The sequence below is a fragment of the Monopterus albus genome, unplaced genomic scaffold (genome assembly GCF_001952655.1).
Source record: "Monopterus albus unplaced genomic scaffold, M_albus_1.0 scaffold92.1, whole genome shotgun sequence".
NCBI classification, from domain to species: Eukaryota; Metazoa; Chordata; class Actinopteri; order Synbranchiformes; family Synbranchidae; genus Monopterus; species Monopterus albus.
The window spans coordinates 73,171-93,858 of NW_018127972.1; the positions used below are offsets into that span (position 1 = coordinate 73,171).

General features: G+C 41.6%; 2 protein-coding genes across 4 annotated transcripts in view; both read right to left on the reverse strand.

Moving 5' to 3' along the window:
• Positions 1-2,125: 2,125 nt before the first annotated feature.
• Positions 2,126-16,016, reverse strand: ube2z (ubiquitin-conjugating enzyme E2Z). The gene is made up of 8 exons (XM_020608280.1): positions 15,612-16,016; positions 15,051-15,535; positions 13,061-13,133; positions 11,006-11,193; positions 7,335-7,446; positions 6,916-7,028; positions 6,702-6,792; positions 2,126-5,131 (listed from the first exon to the last, which is right to left on the reverse strand). Exons 2-8 carry the CDS (start codon positions 15,515-15,517, stop codon positions 4,949-4,951), a joined length of 1,227 nt encoding a protein of 408 aa, XP_020463936.1. The 5' UTR covers positions 15,518-15,535; positions 15,612-16,016; the 3' UTR covers positions 2,126-4,948.
• A 3,368-nt stretch (positions 16,017-19,384) lies between these two features.
• atp5mc1 (ATP synthase membrane subunit c locus 1) overlaps positions 19,385-20,688 on the reverse strand; it is a 12,404-nt gene continuing 11,100 nt past the window's right edge. For all 3 annotated transcript variants that reach the window (XM_020608339.1, XM_020608340.1, XM_020608341.1), the window contains one exon: positions 19,385-19,809. In XM_020608339.1, coding sequence (XP_020463995.1) covers positions 19,695-19,809 — 115 coding nt within the window. In that variant the 3' untranslated portion in view covers positions 19,385-19,694. The remainder of the gene's footprint in view (positions 19,810-20,688) is intronic.

Genomic DNA, 20,688 nt, shown 5'->3' on the forward strand with positions numbered 1-20,688 from the left:
AACCATATGCTTGTAATTACTAATTCTTACCCAGAAGGAATATGTAGAGGGTAATTGGACATGTTTGAGAATCTTGATGTTTCACCTTCCATCCAAAAGATGTCTTCAGCTCTGAAGAGAGCTCTCCTAAATCTTTCAAAATATATGATAAACAGTCTTATACAGCACTTTTCAATGTGCACACTCTAAGTGCTTTACATTCTTTTCCATTCACCTATTTGCACACACAAGCTGAAGGCAGAGCCTCCAGGAGTAACATGGGGTTCAGTGAATGCATAAGGACACTTACAATTTGACACATGGGCCGGGCCAGGAGCAGAAGGATGGAGTGTTTGTGTGAACTAATATATATGACATATAAAAGCCATTACATAAAAGGTTTTGGTCTTTAACGGGTAGCAAAGCATGAATATTCAAGGATTATTGTACAAATTATTCTCCAAATGCATTTTTTTCATAACACAGTAGAGAATTAAACCTTCTGTTTCAGTGGGAACAGTGTTGTTGGTCAAAGTCAAGTTAATTTTGTTGTGGCTATTCTCAGGATAGAGCTGTGGTGTTGGTCAGTTGACATGGATCTGTGACTGGCGTTGTTGATGTTCATGACGCTGAACGTCTGCTCACACACAGGTCGAGCCAAACAACGCCAGCATCTTATGTGCCGTCCTCCAGAGGTTTGGAAATGTGGCTTCGTTAAGTGAAGCATAAAGGTCATTCAGTTTAAGAGAGTTGAGCTTCTCCTTTAGAATGGAGTCAGGCTGAAGATCGATTAGTTCCAATTGCAGCTCCTGTGGTGCTGTTTCAGGGTCTTGTGACAGGGGACATGATTAATTAAGCTGCAATAGACTTGCACAGAGATTCCTGATGAATGATGCAGTGACCTACGATCTACTGTCTAGTTAACAGCAAGTTAACTTCAGAGGATCAGATCAACACCTGGTAATAGGCAGGCCGCAGACCAATCAGATCACTGGAAAAACAGAGTCAACATTTCTGCTGGATCCTCACTAGAACAAAAGCAGTGAGATTATAATCACGAGACATTTAACTAACAATGGGACGAACAGATCAGTAAAGTAACTTCGGCTTCCATGAGAGTATGGGCAAAAATATTTCCGACCCTTGAGTCAACTCTGGGGGTAAAACAATCCCTACCATCAGAAATAAATATGAATATCATTGTACATATAATTCCTGAAAGTGACTCTCTTCCTTTTTTGTTTTCATTTGGGGGGCAGAGGTGGAGATGGGGTAGCATAAACCTCCCATGTGGCATCTTGGTCAGACACATAATGCCCAAAGGAAATGTGGAGCAGTGGAAACAAAAACAAGTGCATGGCAAATGCTAATTTTATCTCAACCAAAAACCTTTGCAGAATCTGGGATGCCTTTCAGTGTCCTAAGAGAAAGGCTAGTCAAGTTTTTTTTTCTTACCTTCTCTTGCTTAGTTGTCAGCTTGTGTCTTTTAACATGCAGAAAACTTTAAATTAATAAACTTTTGTGTGATGATGAAATCAGATCATGAACTGTATTATATATTATATAATGATAATACACACTACTATATTGTAAGTGTACTGTTGTCAGTGCTGGACTTCCATACATCCACTGTAACTGAGAAAACTAAAAATTATGACTGTAACATTTTTGTTGCTGTTCATTTGAACATGCAAAACTGCATCAAACAAGTCAATTTCTCATGAAGAGTAAACTGAGAGTCACAGGAGCAAGCACTGACATTAATACATCTATGGGTTGCTCAGACAGCACTGCTGTGACAAGACCCATGAGGAAAATCGACCAGGCTGGCCAAGACATTAAGCAGTGCAGGGAGGGAAGAGGCAGGGGTCCCAGCACTCAGCCTGGACAGGGGGAGGCAGGGGGGTGAGTAAATACTGACTTAATCATTTTTTCCCTATTGTTGAAGTTAATGGAATGAAGAGAAACAGTGCATCAACATTTGAAGAAAGGTGTTGGTCTCCTGTAGGGATTCTATTTACTTAAAAAAAATTTCAATAAAAAAGTTCCCACTCTTGCCTACACCACCTTTGCAGAGAAAGTGGGTGCTCACCTACAGGGAATAAACACTAGTTACATATATCAGGACTGAAAAACATTTTATTCGGTACTTTTCCAGAACTTCTGTACAATACCAACATTTTCACGACCTGGAAATGATCACTTGTGGCAGTAAGCCAAGCAAAAGAACCCTGCTTTAAGCAAAAAACAACATAACCAAACAGGGATATGTCTCTATCTTCCCTTCAAGAAGTCTGTTGCAATCAACATTTTGGCAATCACATATATTCTGCTAGTAAGTGCTTCTTATGTAACCATTCGATACATATTAAAAGAGATAAAAAAGAATGCCCTATATTAGTAACTCATTTGTATCTTCAGCAAACTAACCAGGGCTTGACAAAATGCCGTCAGCAGAGGCACACTGCTGTTCTCTCCATCAACATGTCTGTGGAGCGCTACAGGCAGACTTTGGAGCACAATGGTAGGCAGAAAGGAACTACAACAAGCCCAACAGTAACTCATGTGTCTCAAACATTGTCTCACCATGTTGAAGAACATCTTGAAATAGCATGAGAAGGGCAGTATGCTGAAGCTGAAGTCTGTGTTTGGACTTAAAGGAATAGTACAACATTTTGGAAACTACTGTATGCCGATTTCATTTCTGGACTACAGTTAGGCCACATTCAGACAGACTTCAAGTTTATTCTGGTTCAGCTTTTCCTGCAACACAGTGTGACATCGTTCGGCAAGGCGCTGCATTGGCCACTCACGCACATGCAAGCGTTCATTCCTGGTACATTACTTCTTAACATGAACACCACATTTCTGCAGTTTACTTTGATAAAACAGTTGGCAGCGTGATGACGTTCCAGAGTTGTACAACAGCAAATTGTCATTCTTACACTTATGTACAGAAAAACAAAGGACATATAACATGCTAAAATGTTAGGGTGATTCAGGGGTGCTGGTAGGAGTTTCTATTTTTCCTCTCTGACAGGCTAGCTGTGTCCCCATATGCAGTCTTTATGCTACACCAACAGGCTGCTTCTGATTTACTGTACAAACATGAGAGAGGTATTAATTTGAAGATCAAATGAGCAAATTTTCCAAAAATGTTGAACAATTCCTTGAAAAGATAAATCACATCCAGTATGTTACCTAAATGAAGTGACTGGTCAGTAGAATCGTTCCTTCTCCGACTGTGAAGAAATCCCTTATTTACATTAAAATATTTTTTTAAATAAATTTTGCAATTAGCCTGAAGTTTCCTCAATCTGAGCAAGTTATCCTCCAGTGCGGTCTTCGAGTACAAAATCTCCATGTGAACCAGAATGAGGACTAATGATTTTCTCCCATCTTTTGCAACTGAGTCAAGTGAGAAAAGGATCTCTTCACAGCCAGAATGAACAGGTGGTATGGTTACGGCAACCAGCAACACTTTCACTGTACATATGGGTATGTGAGTAGTGTACAGTCAGATTTGGTGGAAAAAAAAAAAAAAAAAGATCTGAACCTATCCACTCAAATCCCTACAAACGTTGCCCCCCACTTTCTTTTTTTTAAACTGGAGAACAGTCAGATTGTTAGTGATGCTGAATGTCAACAACTATATTCATTTACTGTGCCGTTGAGAAGTTCAACATAGGCAGTGGCAGTGAACAAACGTGTCAACTGAGAAAGGCTGGCTAATCTTCAGTTTCTTTATAGGTCTGATGGGATGCTGTAACACCAAACCCACTCTGTGTTGACATCTAGTGGTGAAAAGGATGGTTCTCAAATTCCAACTGTTACTTGGGGTTTACCTGTTTATTATCAACAAAAGGTATTGTTAAATTGTTAAATCAAACTATGTATGAAAAACCTAAAATGTGATTTAACTTCTGTGTGTATCTCTGTACAGATGCAACCAAAGCCTTTGGCCAGGCCACACTCATTCAGAAAGAACAGACAAACTGAGTTATCTGCAATATAGACACTTGGAAAAGTTCCTAAGATGTTGCTTCCGTTAGTTGCCCCAAGTCCAGGTGGATCTTCCTCAAGTGCGAGATGGTTCTCGACTGGTTAAACACAAGAGGCAGCAACCCAAAGAACAGCAGGCTTCCCAAATAAACAACCCACCTGACACACCACAAATTAGCATTAGTTTCGTAATGACGATGAGAAAACAGCATAAGAAAGGGTATAAATGTGTATGTCTAACAGCATCTTATCTGGTAAACAAATTTACTGTCAGTTCAACAGCACTATTGGAACTGAAGGCTAAGCAGAACTTTTAGTATATTACACATTAATCACTGTATTTTCAAACAAGAGCTGCTGATGTTTTTATGTGGGCTGCTTGTGGAGGCAGCTGAGGTCCAGTCTCAGAGGTGTGGTGTGGTTTCACCATGTGAAATCTTGGCAAATGTTCACTTTCTTCAACTACCGTCCATTGAGAAATGGTTTGTCTCTTCTTTCTCCCCTCTTGAGTTCAAAGTGGAACGACTGCTTCAGAATGTTGTCACATGTACTTTTGTCATTGAGACATGAAACTAACATTTCACAAGCAACATTGGCTGACTAATCTCACAATATTAGACATTTGGACAGCCATCTTGCGTTTTAGAATCAACCAAGACATCAAAATGAGAGCAGGTTAGCTACAAAAGTAGCACAAATGCACCACTCCAGGCCAAACTTGCAAGCATTTGACCAGCACATGGTGATCATCTTTCACTGTCAGGAGAGAATTACCATTTCTTCTCTCTCTGGAGCATTCACACCACAGAATCCAATGCAGATGAACCCTGGAATCACTAAAGCCTTAAACATAGGCATTGCATTCTCTTTTAGTGATTTTGCTCCTCCACAGCAAACAGAAACAGAAAAACACATCCCCTTGTCTTTAGTCCCTGACCTGGCTTGAAGTCCAGGCCTGCCTGGGGAGTCAGGGCTGGGAGCTGCCTAGACTGTCAGGGTCTGTCTCTGAAGAGCTGGTGTCTGAATCTGAATCATCATCGTTGTGTTCGTCCTCTGCCAGGTTTTTCTCCCGTATTCGCCTGTGGGTGGCACTGAGGCGAGCCAGCAGGCCCTGGTAGTCAAAACGACCACGCTTCTCACCAAATGGGTCCTGGATTGAGCCAGAAAAACAAAGAGAAGTGATCCAACTTTGCATATCCACAGTAGTATTTGCCGTAATTACACGTGTTCGTCCTGTGCTTGCTACAGTAGATATGGAACTTAAGGCTTTAATCTGTATGTGTTCATGTCACAGAAAGATCATTTATGTGTTGTTTTACACTGCCATTTATCCTCATACATGCAGTATAAACTCACTCATTACTTTATTAGGTACACCTGTACACAGTGTTGCCAACTTTCTCGCTAAATCTGGTGACTTTCCAAATCCTCTTGGCGACTCCTTTTGTCAAAAGCGACTAACAACAAATCTAGCGACTTTTTCTGGTGCTTTGGAGACTGACGTGAAAGCACATATCACTCTGCAGTTACTGTCCTCAACAAGCAGCGGGTGCTGCCGTGAGGCCCTCCCCTGTCCCGAGACCCACACCGCTCCACGTCCACACTGCAGATGAATCATGCGTGCGCAAAGCCGCTGCTGAGCCCGGATGGAGCAGGAGGGATGGACGTAGAGCTAGCAATTACACTCCACATAACAGTCTTTTGATTAAATGTGATATTCTAACATTTTACAATACAGGACAAAATTAATTTATGTAATGTGGGTCTGGACAAAGCATTAAAGTCATGAAGTTATTTTGAGAAGTGATGGCCTATTTCAATGGCAAAATAAAAAACAAACAAACTAAGAATCAACAGAAGAAAGTTCATTTGTAGTTCTAAACGTATTTAGGGTGTTTTTTTACTCACTTTTTCTCTCCCATGAAGTTATTCCTCTCTCCTACAGCATCCATTACAGTTACATGCAAATTGATTTTTTTTAAGATGACTTTTTGGCATTTGTATAGACAGGAAACATGGAGAGAGTGGGGATTTGATGTGTAACAAAAGGCTTAACCATTTAAGTACTTGGGTGTCCACCATTTATTTGACCAGGACAAAAAAAAATGTAAGAGAATATGCAAGTCTTTTGCAATAACACAAAATATGCTAAATGTTTGTAAATATTCTAGATTATCTTTTGTATAAATTATACAATATTGCAGATACTGCAAATTTGAAAATCGGAAAATGTGGCACCAACTTAATGTTTAATCTTTTCAAATTAAAAGACTAACAAATCTGCTTTTTTTTTTGTTTTTCCTGCATCTTCCCTACTGAAAATATGCCAAGCTGTGAGCACAAAGCTGAGGTACATACCACTCAGTAGAGACTCACATTGAAGTACCATTGGCAAAGCAGTGGTGTACCTCCAAACATTTATGCTTCAATTTTGATGACTGCTAGGTAGCATCACATGAACACCAACCCTACTTGCATTTTTTTGAGATATGTGAAGTTGCTCCATCCCTAAGTTGTATGTATATTAGCAAAACTTTGCATAATTAATGGAAAATTAAAGGCACAAATGAGAGGAAAACCGATTAAAAGAAATATTAATAACAATAGTAGTCACCTGCATGTTCTGCATATTAGCAAAACTTTGCATCATTAATGGAAAATTAAAAGCACAAATGAGAGGAAAACTGATTAAAAGAAATATTAATAACAATAGTAGTCACCTGCATGTTCTGGCCCTGTAGATGCAGTCTCTCTTTGCAGACTCCCTCATAGAAATCATAGTACTCTAGGAAGGACTTTTCCATCACGCTCCTAATATCACACGCATAAGTAAGAAAGAACAGAAGAGTGAGTGAAAGAAAAAGAGGTGTGAGAAGGTGAGGACAGAAAAAAATGTTGCTTGCAGGAGGGAACAGTAAAGATGAGCTGTCTCACCCCAGAGCTTCAGGACAGGTGACTTTGCCTTCCAGCATGTCACACACTGCCACCCTCATGGTTTCATGGCGAATACACTCGTTGTAGTTCTTACTGTCTCCTGGGTGGCGCTCCTGACACACACACACACACAGCAGCAGTAAATTAATGCAAGGTGCGTTAAAACAAACATAAGATGAGCTGTGGTCTATACTCGTGATAATGAAATAGGTATAGCTATATGTCACACTTGTGCTTAGGTTTGTGTTTTAGTTTGGCATTTACTTGGTCGCGACATGTTAATCCGTTCCCCCGGGGCAAAACAGAGACTTACATGAAAGCTTTAAATTTGTTTTTGGTGCCACCTCCTAGATGTAAGACTCAGCCTGAGGCCTTCCCTGTGTTTAACATTTAAAAGAAAACACACACAGACAGAGTACCTGTTCAAAGCCGGGTTCATTGTGATAGGGGTTCTCAGTCATCAGAGACTGGATGGAGATGAGAACAGATGAGATACTCTGGGCTGGACTCCATGCTGGCCCTGTCCATGTCCTACAGACACATACACACACACGTACACACATATACATTACAGCACCATACAGTAGCTTACAACAAGTTAACTCAAAGTTGTTCTCTCACCAGGACTGGCCATTCTTAAAGGACCATACCAGTGACTGTGCCAAACATCTTACAGCTTCTATTAGTGCCAGTCAATTCGTGGAACATGAGGCCATATTTTAGTTTTTGTAACAACTTGCAGAGCTCTCTAAATGGTCAAAATAAAATGCCCCTGTACTGTAATACATCCACAAAATCCATTCAAACTCAATGTTACAAAACACACAGCTGCATTTATAACACGTGGTGTTTTCGCTTGTGAAACAATCTCTAAAACTGGGACTCATTTCAACATTCCATCTGCGAGTTCCATGGTGGATTCATCAGCAAGGCAAAGCCCACCTTCGAGGGGTTCTGACTGGACAAACTGTGCTCCATGAAGCAAACCGCATTTCTGACTAGGGGTATGACGAGATCTCACAATATTAAAATGCGATGATATTTATCGCCGGGCGCACCCTTAGAGATAGGGTGAGGAGCTCAGTCACCCGAGAGGAGCTCAGAGTAGAACCGCTGCTCCTCCACATCGAGAGGAGCCAGCTGAGGTGGCTCGGGCATCTGTTTCGGATGCCTCCTGGGCGCCTTCCTAGGGAGGTGTTCCGGGCATGTCCCACGAAGGAGGCCCCGGGGAAGACCCAGGACACGCTGGAGGGACTATGTCTCTCGGCTGGCCTGGGAACGCCTTGACATTCCCCCGTAGGAGCTGGAGGAAGTGTCTGGAGAGAGGGAAGTCTGGGCATCTTTGCTTAGACTGCTGCCCCTGTGACCCAGTTCCGGATAAGCGGAGGAAAATGATGGATGGATAGATATTTATCGCCGAGATGAAAGCTGTCTCGCAATATCTGTACATAACAGAACAAGAGCAGTAGCTGGCATGACGGAGTGTGAAATTAGCATAGAAGATGCCCCTGCCACTTTGATATGTTAAATTTGTGAAAAGGGGTTCAGTTAGAAGCTCATGCACAGTTCAGTTACAAGGTCTGAAGAGACTTATGTGAAATCATTCAGGAGAGAAGCTGTGGCAAAACCTTTTACAGTGCTGCATATTGTTGTTTTTTACTGCACTGACAATTCATACTCAAAGTAGAACTGAAGTGACACTCAGTATAAGATGAGTAGTTAAAACATTTCAAAATGCACCTGCATTGTTTTGCATTTTGTGACTTTGAGTTGAATAAACAACTAATCATATTTCATCATTGAAGAATTCTTAAAAATAGTTTTAAAATGTCATCTCATCTCGTGGACCCAACACTGTGTATTTATTGTCTTGCCTCGTGAGCTATGTGTATCGTTCCACCTAATTTTTCAGAGAGAAAAATTCTAGATTGACAACAGCTGGCTCATGGCTGTGAAAAAAATGATATGGATCGGGATGGCTTAATCACACATCAGTTCATTCACAGCACCACTGGCTTGCTCCACTGCCTCCAACAGTGGCTCCATTCAGGGTTGCAAATAAAATTCTGTTGTGAACTGTGAGTCTCAGCACCATTTTCTCCTCATTATACTCCAGCTCAAATGGTCATGTACAACAGCTGTTCTATAGAGTAGTTGTCTTCTCATCAGAACTCACCATCATATACACTGCCTGACATTTTCCTTGTAAAGTGTCACTACTTTGAAGAGTTACTTCTTCATTAGCATTAGGAGTAGATTTTGGGGGAGGCGAAGACGATTTCCTGTACATACTGTATGTGTTTCCCCTTACCTTAATCTGAACCTAGCTTTCACCTTAACCCTAACCAGTTGTCCCTTCCTACTGCAGAGTCTTGGGATCTAATGCTTACTATTACTTCTTTGCCTACAGCTTTTTGTTTACCAACAATACTGAATACAGTACACATTTTCCAGCTCTGACCATCCAGCGGGAGCACACATCTGGAATGGTGTGTTTATGTGCTCTATTACATGCCAACACCAAGGAGGGTTATCAGTCATCACCCCTCGTTCCCCTGGGAAGATCAGATCACAACCTGGTTCATCTTTTGCCTATGTACCACCTTTGTGCACAGAGAAACTGTTATTACCCATACAGTAAAGGAAATGGTCTAAGGAGACTGGAGAGGCTCTGAAAGACTATTTTGACAGTGTGTGGGAAGAACTAAGTCATCCGCAGAGGAAGGACATTGACAGTCTCACGCACTGTATAACGGACTATATTAACCTCTGTGTGGAAAACACTGTACCCACCAGGGTTGTTCTGTGCTTCTCCAACAGCAAGCCATGGATCAAATCTGATATAAAGGCTTTGCTAAAGGAGAAAAAGAGGGCATTTAGATCAATGACGAGCCAAGAGCTGTGCAGAGGAAACTCAGGTAGAAGGTCCATGAGGGGAAGGCCAACTACAGGAGGAGGATGGAGGGACAGCTGCAGCAGAAAAGACTCCTGGGTTGGAAGGGACCAGAAGTGGTGTCCTCCTGCCCCTCCGCCTACACAGTCATCCCTGCTACAGCTCACCTCCTCTGTACTCCCAGTGAGCTGTCCTGTCCCCTCTCCCACACCCACCCCACTCTCCACAATGTCCAGCTCACAGCAGGGGTGCTGTGCCCCTGCTAGCAGCCCAGCTCCCCGCCCACACACTCCAGCTCCAATCTGACGTTGACAACAGCCCAGGTGACTGGTCAAACAACACTGAGGCACTTTACAAGAAAGACCACAGCAGACTCCACCTGCTGAGGAGATTAAGGTTGTTTGGAGCGCAGGGGACACTCCTGAGGACCTTCTTTGACACAGTGGTGGCATCAACCATTTTCTACGGAGTGGTCTGCTGGGGCAGCTCAGGAAAAGACTAGACAAACTGGTTAAGAGGTCCATCTCTGTCCTGGGAAGTCCCCTTGACCCAGTGCAGGTGGCGGCTGACAGAAGGATGTTGGCCAAGCTAACATCCCTGGGCAGCACCATCAGTGCCAGACTGCTCCACTCCAAGTGCATGATGGAGCGTTATCACACATCCTTCCTTCCCGCTGCTGTCATATTACAATTGTTTATATTTATAATACCTTGCCTGTTACTTTTTGATTCTTAACACAGAGTGCCTGTTTCTATCCCTTTGCTGCTGTAACAGTGTGAATTTCCCCATCATGGGACTAATAAAGGTTTATCTTATCTTTTATCATTCTATACAACTACTGCAACTGTGAGTTTTTTTATGACTCCTGTCAGGTACGTATTTGTATTTCCTGTTGAGGTTTATAACATCACAGCCTCTGATACAGCTGAATGGAAAAGCTCTGTCATCAGGGCATGTGAACGCAACACTATGAAGGATTCACAGATCATACTGCCAGCATTATTAAAACTTTCAAATTAAGTAATTTAAAACATAAATAAATAAAACAGTACAGATAGGGTTATATTGTGGTGCATTTGTTGAGAAAGTGTCAAGTCTCTGTGAGCTGATTTTGAGAGTGTACTGAATTGTACTGTGAAATGTCTGTAATACAAACAGGATTTACTGGACTGATTTGACTGATGAACCTTGACTCACCCCAGGATGCTAAGGCAGACCTTGCCGTTGCGGTAGAAGTTGGGGTTGAAGCGGACAGTGTTGTGTCCAGTGGTGATGAGCTTGACCCGGGGTGGGTGGATCGGGTAGTCGGGGGGGCACCGGAAAAGGAAGAGGAAGAAGCCACCCTCGTATGGTGTGTCAAATGGCCCTGTGATCAGAGCATGGATCTGCAGGGCATGAAAGACAGAAACAGTTAAGTCATGAGGCAGAGAAGTCAGATTCATGGGAGGAAGTTAGTATGTCGGGGAAGACAGGTTGGGGGTGGATGTGCATGTGGGAGAGTGATGCCTGGGATCAACAAACCATTCATCAAAACATCTGACCTAGACAACATTCACACAATATTTATCAAAGCCCCTCATTCTACAAGCAATCTCTGATTTACTTAATCACGTGTATTAATTGCAGAATTTTGCAGTGTTCAGAATAACTAGACAGCTGGAGCTATGGTAACAATTTCCTTTGTCAATTTAGCTTTTAGCTGCACATTGGAAAGCTTGACAATCTAATCTAAAGGTTTTCTTACAGGTTTTATTCTGAGCTTTCACGCGTAATTCTAAGGCCCTATTTAGACTCGGTTTTAAAATGCGTCTTGGACGATCAGATCACAAGTGGACAGTGAGACACATCGTTGTTTACACCTGTCAATATACATGCATCTCCAAGTGTCAAGATGGCTACAGGTACAATTATAATGCATTTGTGTTTACGCTACAAACAATACGTGGTCAAATGCTTCCCAGACCACCTCCGGAAGTGGTTCCAGTGTTCGGATTACAATCCACCTCAGTGGTCGTTTACACTTATATTTATTTTACGCTGTCCACTTATGATCCAATTGCCAAGGATGCATTAAGATGCATTTTAATATTAAGTGTAAATGGGGTCTAAGTGTTCATCTGCAGCTGGAGTTTGTTCAGTTGTCATGGAAATGGCTCCTCTGGGTAATCTGACAGCTGAGCCATTTCTATGACCAATGGGCAAACTTTATTTGCAGATGAACAGAGTGAGATGTGGTTGAAAGTACTAGAAAAAGCCGCCCGTGTGAGTATATGTATATAGCAGGTTGGTTTTGTAACAAACAGATGTCTGTCTAAATAAATCTAATACTAAAGTTATTTTTAGATATTTTTTCACTCTTCATCTGAAAAGTCTGGACACTGTGCTGCCATTCCATCATGTGAAGCTAATTGGCTTATTCTTTTCTTCTATGCAGCCTGGAGGTGTTTTTGGGTGGAGATCATGAATGCTTATGTCTCTGTTCTTGGCTGAGATGGTGCTGCAGCAAATATTTATACAATGTAGCCCCTTCAGCCATGAGAAACCAATTGTTGTTGGTTCATCAGTCTGTTAAGGTGACGTTTTCTGTCATTCACATATAGGGCCCTTTTATGTTATGTTCTCCTGGCTTCATTCAGACATACACACAAAAATGAACAAGATGAGAGTGCAGGGGCTATCTAAAAAGTGCAACACTGAAAAGAGATACTACAGAAGTATTTACACTTAAGGTAATGTCACCAGGATCACTTCACATATCAATGATCTCCGGGTGTGTGTGCGCAGAGCAGTCTCCAGTGACTGGTTAAATGTCCATGTTTTCACAACTCAAGCATGAGCATTATAAGCACCACACAGCTGACTGCGTGTGTGAGAGCAGCAGCCCCTCCCTCCTCTTAACAGAGACCGACAGAGAGCAAACACAGTGGAAAAACAAAACAGGTCGGTCCACGTCAACTCAGGAAGCTATGCTTGGTGACAGTTAAGCGAAGTAAGGGATATCCCAGTCATTAGGTTTTGAAAGTGGAAACGGAGCAATAGAGGGTCTATCCCCTGTCATAACAGCAGCTAAACCTCTGCTTAAATTAGCTAATATTGTTCCCATCTCATTTTAACAACAGGTAACAAGTAGCTCCAGCAACACATATGATCTCTAGTCAATTTGTGTGAATTTTATCAGGATACAAAACATGATATGACAAGTATATAGGGTCATATTGTGAAAGCTTTGTCAGATGTGATCAGTCATTTTACCTTGGTCATGTCTTGAGGATCAGGGACAACAAACATCCCTGGTGGAGGTTCCTTGTAGATGGACATGATATCCCTGCAGAAACAGAGAGAAAGAAGTAGGGAACACAATGTCTCTGAAGACATGGAGGAGTCTTACACAGAGCTCAAACAAGACATATCTATCACTGAAACTTCTGTTATGACATTCACACATATTTTTCCATAAACAACCTGTCTGTGAACAATCTTCAGACAGGCTAATTCTTTGGCAGAAAGTAGTTCCAGGTAGTTAAAAGCAGGGAGTGATCTAGAACAATTTGGACAGGGTGGCCTGGCTGGGGCACAGACTCGGAGAAGGGTGGCACATTTGAAAAGCATCTAAAAAGTAAATTAAACCTCTAGTTCTATGAAATAATAAACCATATATTATTAACAAATAAAATGTTATTTTGTTTAAAAATGAGACAGTCCTGTATTAGTCCAAATTTGAAATGCTGCACCGGCAAAGCTCTGTATCAGACCCAACCCATTACCTGGAGTTATTTCTAAATGAAATCCAGACCCATCCCGATTAATTAAAACAGAGTTTAAGCTACACAGTCACTTGGAAAAGTATCTGTTGATGGACCTGGGCTCTGCAGTGGTTCCGTAGTGAGACAGTGCCCAGCTTGCAGCTATCAAATGCTAATACTTGTGGCACTATTTACAAGCAGCAAAGCCGCTGATAACGTTGTTCTCACTGTCTGTAACCACACCGAATTTCTCCCATATGTCCGACTTCACCTTCGATGATGTATTGTGTATTGTCCACAATACTGTATTCACCACGGGCTATTTTCACCTTTAGGATATCCAGTTTGACACACTGACGCCTAGCCTACATTGATGTCTGAGTGACCTGACTGATCCTAGCTGGATGCGAGTTAAGGGGTCAAAGGTTGTGCCATAGGCCTTCACTATAAATGTATTGGTTATTTAAGCATGATAAAATTATGCTGGATTAGATGGTTAAAAGAAACCGCACATTCATTTATTTATTTTACATTATGTTTATCTCACTCGTTACCCACCCCCATTTAGTCTATTTTTTTTTTTACCCATGCCCATACCTGTGAATTCATATAGACATTTGCTGTTGTTTTTTTACCTGTTACACCTATGTTTTTTAGGGTACCCAACCTGTTGCAAATTTCATGCTGCATGCTTGATATAAAATAAGACTAATTTAACCAATATCAACTATAAAGCACCTAAAAAATGTTAGGTTTATCTAAACCAACAATGTCAGTTTTCCATTTTTCATTCATTAATACTGACAAGCATCATAATTTGACTCTAGTAGGGGTGGCCAATCATATTCTGGGGGTGGCTGATGTCACCCCTGGCCACCCCCTGGCTCCGCCCATGGTTCAAAGTGTCCACAATGAAATCCGAAGAAACTGATATACTTTCTGTAAATACTTAAGCGAAACATATCTTTTTGAAATTTGGCTGAACTGACTTCAATAACCTTTTCTCCAGTTTAATTAGGATGCAGCATGACAGCTTTAAAAGACAAGAATGGTTGCAGTGAGTTTTACATCTAAATTTAGATGAAAACAAACTAAAGACGTGACCTTATGGTCCCTGTATTATAGTCTATAAAACAGTAAAATCAGAATCAGCTTTATTGGCCAGGTGTGTTGAACACGTGAGCAATTTGTTCGCGGTACAGTGGCTCTCAATGTGTGTGTACAAGGTTCTTCCGTAAGGTAACGAGTAAACAAGGCAAGATTGAGAGAACCAGAACAAAGAAATAATGTGCAAACAAAAAGTAAATGCGGAGATTTTCTGTAATTCCCCTTCATTTGTAAAGTCCCTAAAGGTTTCCAGTGATGTCAGAAACTTTATGAAAGCTTTCACTTTCGACTTTTCCTCACCTCCTTGACGATTTGGGCGTCAGCTCACCTAGAATCGCAGAAAATGACACTTAAAAAAAAAACGTTTTGTGGTTTGGAAGTGGTTTTGTTACCTCTTTATCCTCAAGATACACTGCTGGGAAGCCTTCTCGTTGTCCCAGTCCGTACTGAGGGTCGGGTCCCAGGAAGTGGCATGGATTTGGGAGAGGAGGCCCGCTCCTGACACCCCGGCCATCCCGCCGACCCCTAGCCCAATACCGGGGAGAGGTGAGGAGGCGTGTACAGTCGGAGACACGGCCACAACCGGAGGCGAGGAGCCTGGGGTGAATGTGGTCCCAAATCCGACAGGGGTAGCAGTGACAGCTGACATAGGTGCCACCACAGCCGTAAGGCCACTCTGCGCTGCCGCTGCGGGAGGAGGAGAGGCCGGGTTCGAGCTTGAATGAGCAACGCTGGCTATCGAGTGCCCACCCGGCAGAGAGTTAGTCAAAGTCGGCAGCAGCGAGGCTCCACTACCCTGGCCGGTAACGCCTAAGCCAAGGGCACTGCCACTGGACTCCTCTCCAAAGCTGTCCGCCATGGCTCGGAAGCTAACAAGCTAGAGCAAAACCGTTGGGTTTGACTAGTGTATAATGCTAACTTTTAGCGGTACTGACAGCTGAGTGCGAAGTTACCTCTGGCTGCTGTGTCGTCCAGTGGGATCACAGAGCAGGCGAACACAGAGGCGAAGCCAGACAACAAGGCAATTCTTCCCACGACATGGTGGCTTTTTCTCGTTAGCTTAAGTGCGTTTTCCCCAGGCCTCCAAAAAGTATGAAGTCGTCCGCAAAATTACGTCGTTTGCCTTGAATCCGTTTACGAATCAACTCAATCCCCGGCCGTCATCAGTTTAAAGAAATATGGGCTGCGAATATTATGTTTAATTCCGAATGCGTCCCCACCAGTCCATTAACATAACGTAACTTTAGATCTGATTTCTCCCAAATCAAGCTGATCTGAAATGGTAACACTCGGGGCATCCGGGGGGAACTTTCAAAGTAAAATTCATCTTTCAATTGTGATGTTTCGAATAGTATTCATGGTGGTACGGTGAAAATAAAGTGACGCACATAACTATCATTTCCTTAAGCAATTAATTATTTAATGAAAACTCTGATAACTGTAGATCAAATTAAATCATTTTCACATTAAATGCCACATGATCGACAATATTGTGGATGTTAAAAGTATACTATTAACCATTTACAAAATTGACTTAGATTGCTAAGTATGTCGCTCTGTTAAAATATAACAAGGTTATCAGACAAATCAAAACCATGGTGGTGTTAACTTTGGGCTTTTTCGGGTCACCCGCATCTCGGATCTAATTATTCTCGAGTGGATAACTACAATGAATTAATTACTACGTAGGTTACTACAGGCTCAGTACTAAGATGCATTACCATGGATGTCTATTAGTTCTCCATCACATCTCTTGGATACATTCCCATCATGCACCTGTCACCAGCCTAGGATGCAGAGAACATCTGAGGCTTGACATTTCCACAATAATTTCTTGTCATTGCACTGACAGTAATAAATTCTTGTCAGTGTTTGAAGCATTTTGATTTTCTGGGGCCTCTCATTACAAGTTGTGGTAGTCCCTCACTAAGAGTCTCTGTTGTAGTGTTTCACATCTGTGGCCTCTGTTATTGTTTTTCCTGGTGAATGTGGTTCTGTGTGGTATTTCTTAACAAGTCCGGTTGGTTATTCAACTCCTCTTCTCCTCCTTGCTGGTCACGTTGTGTAGTGTGCTACATGGTTAAGAATTTATTTATCCACCCTATCCTGTTTCAGTAGGACCTGTTCTCACAGACACACCCTTTCTCTCTTTTTGTTATCAGAGTAAATCTTGGCCTTTCTTTTCTGTTGTGCATCAATATCTTTTATCTCTAAATTAATGTGTGGTGCCACAATTCCAATAATTTCCCACTCATTTTTATTTGGAGCAGTATCTGGGCTCTATTGTGTCATGCTGGGGTTGATTGATATGTAGATGGTGATATATCTCTGCAATTTATATTTTCCCAGTCTAATCCCCCCTGACTACAATGCTCATCCTCTCCATCAGAAATGTCTCTGCACCTCATGGCTTGTGCCCATGTTGGAGCTATGCTCAAATGTTGTATTGTCTGGGCAGACATAAACTGTAGACCGGTCTAGACTTAGTGGAGTCTGACTGCCAGTCCCTTGTCTGTGGTTGATGGCAGGATTGTCTTAGTCGTCTTCTAACCAGCAAGTTGGTGGTTCGACTCCCGGTCTCCCCTGCATGCCTAAGTGTCCCTGAGCAAGACACTGAACCCCAAATTGCTCCCGGTGGTTCGACTGGCGCCATAATTAAACACATTCACTTTTTATAAATGAACTCTGTTAATGTCAACTGTTGCTTATCATGAGCACATCTGCTTCACATTAAGCTATTAGGCACATCAAGCTGGTTTACCTCCAGTGTGTGGTGGAGCGTTATCGCAGGTCTTTCCTTCCTGCTGCAGTCAAGCTGTACGACCAGCATTGCTCCCAGTAGCACCACCTCCCCCACACAGCTGACTTCACAAACCTAGACTGTAAAAACTGTAAATACATACCCCTGTGCAATAGTTTACTTTTTATTATATTTATATTGCTAATACCTTGTCTATTACTGTTCTATTCTTAACCATGAGTGCCTTGTTTCTATTCATTTGCTGCTGTAGCTTTGTGAATTTCCCTGTTGTGGGACAAATAAAGGTTTATCATCTTATGACTTTGTACTAATCAGTTCAAGTCAGGAATTAAATCAGTTGTATAACATGCATTAGAACATACGCTGCCAGTCAAAGGTTTGGAAACGTTTTCCCATTGAACTAAATGGGAATTTTGACTGGTAGTGTACATGTACAGTTTTCCTTGAAAATCTCTACTAATTGTGGCCTGAAAAAGTTGTGAAAAGCATATTCTCATGAGAAACATCACAACGGTTCCAGAGTTTCAAGGTTACTTCTTATCTTTGGAAAATGTGTCCACTAATGTGTGAGCATTACTCCCTCCCCAAAGTGGGAGACCTGAGCGCAGATCTTGTTAGGTGATGTGAATTTGCTTTCTCCTCTTTAAACTTCAGTAAACTGAGACTTCGTAAAAAACACTGGATGATGAGAAGTTTTCCACAACAGCTGCTCATTTTAAAGGCCGTTTACAAAGAGCTTGTAATGATGGATGAAGTTCACTGCTGTTCTGATTATCTCTGACTTCAGACAAGTAACTTGACTGCATGGAGAGATTATGAGACACAGACATGTAAAAGACCCCACCCTTCCTACAATGGAGCACAAGCCCCAGACTGAAAAGGTATAAGGATTTCAAAAACAGCAAGGGCCATTTTTCTCTATTTGCAGTCATTTATGGGTTTTTTTGTGTAGCATTTTTGTTACCGGTTGTTTTGCATCTGTGCATGTAGCAGTTTGAATCTCCATGGTCATTTTGCATCTCTGATCATTCTGTGCCTTTTACTAGTAATTTTGTCTGACTTCGCAGTCTTTTTGTGACTATGGTTAACACATCTTCAAGGTCATTTTCCATTTACAATGTTACAGTAGAGTACAGTGTTAAAGTAGAAACTAAACAAATGCATATAGTTTATGGTTCAATTAAGCAGACTATAGTTTGTTAATTTGTACCTCTAACTACTGTAGGTATTTCTTTCCATTATTTTTACTATGGTACAAGTTGCCACCTGCACTAAGAGCCAAATCTTTAGCTTAGCTAATAGGAAATAAAACAAACTTGATAAATGAAATAGTTTCCCCAAGCAATGCAGTTTCTATCTTAAGTTTGAAGATGAGGCTTTTCACTTTAAACAATTGTAAAACATTTTCAGGGTTCAAGAAAGACAGTTTGCTGCTGTAGCTCTAACGAAATGCAGATCGAGTTTCAAACATCTACAAGCTGATTTTCATAGAACACTAAAAGGAAAATTATAGCTGCATGTGCAATGATCGAGAGAAAAAGTTGTAGTTAATTGCTGAAAAGTCCAAAATGGTCCTGATTACATGAAAAAAAGTACATATGATTTTCAAACATTTAAATTAAGGATGTCCTTAACTGGCAAAGGTCATTTTGGTGCTACAACTTGCAACTCATTCTGAATGCTACCATATTACCATTGTTCATGAAACATTACATTATAAAGATCTACAGCAAGTATATGTGGGGACACTTGTTTCTGCAAGGAAAACATTTATGGCTGTCCACTTCATCTTCACACTGTTTGGTAACACAGGTGATCTAGTTTTGCTGTGGATAGTTACCAGTCTACATTTCCTGATATTTATATTATGGCAGTCATTTCTAGGAAGGGCAAAAACTTGAAAGTATCTTTTCAAACCACCTAACAGTTCATTAACTTGGCAATGACAAAACAAACAGTACAGACTGCTTAGTTATCCCAACCATTTATTTTGGACAGATTATTTTGACCTTAGTGAGGTCTTACATAAAACTTAAAAAAAAAAAAAAAACTAAACAAAACAAAAAAACACGAGTGTAGAACATAAAAATGTTGAAGGTTTGCTAACCTCAGATGCAAATATTTTTCCATTTTTGTATTTCCCATTGATTGGAATGGCCTATCAGCTCGTTCGGAGTTCCCATTCTGGACACCCCCTTCGGACAGAAGAAGGGAGCAAGAAGGGAAAGGAAAAAAGGGACGTGAAGGGCAGAGAGGTGTGGGTGTGTTTCCAGGTTCACATGGCAAACAGGATGAGGAATGCCACCATCAGACAGAAGAGACCCATAGCCTCAGACAGGGCAAAGCCCAGGATGGCATAGGAGAAGAGCTGCTGCTTCAGGGAGGGGTTCCTGTGGAGGACAGGACAAAGTGAGACCAGGTCAACAGCTAATTATGTGCAAAAATCAGTCTTATAGAATGGATACAAGGCTTCTGGTGTTCCACAAGGTTTCACACATGCCTACACACTGTCCGCAGAACAGCCTGAAGCTGCGAGGAACATTAATGTAAATGTAACCTACATGTGAATGACGAAGCCAGCAGTGTTAACTATCCCGTGTTTACAGAGGGCTTCTGTTTTGAACCGATACTCTGGTTACATGTGCCTACCTCTAACATTCCTCTGACATCGTTCTAAGCAGGTCAAAGTATCACTATACTGTATAAAACAGCTTAACATTAGGGTATGTTGATTTATATGCACTCAGAGAAAAGGCTGCCATGGTGCCACATGCAGACACCATGGCCTCCCTAAGCAAATATTTTAGTGCTTTTGTCTGATCTGTTCTCAACTGTATAAAAACAAAGAACACTTTCCAAGTGGAAAACATCAGCTACAGCTGCCAGGACTTCTAGAAATTGGCAGAGTGACAATGACTGACTGAAATTAATTAAATAACGTGGGCTTCATAGACAACTGGAAAACATTTTGGGGAAAACCTGGTCTGATTAGCAGAGACGGCATCCATCCCACTTTGGGTGGTGCGGCTCTCTTATCTAGAAATCTGGACGAGTTTGTTTTACAACCTAAATTATGACAACCCAGAGTTGAGTCCAGGATGCAGGGTCGCAGTCTTACACGCCTCTCTAATGTCTCCTTGCAGCTGCTACCCACCCAACACTCCCAGTACCCCATAGAGACTGTGTCTGCCCCCCGCCCACCTAAATTATATAAATCAAGAATCAACTCCAGAGGAGTTATTCATAAGAACCTAATTAAAATTAAGATG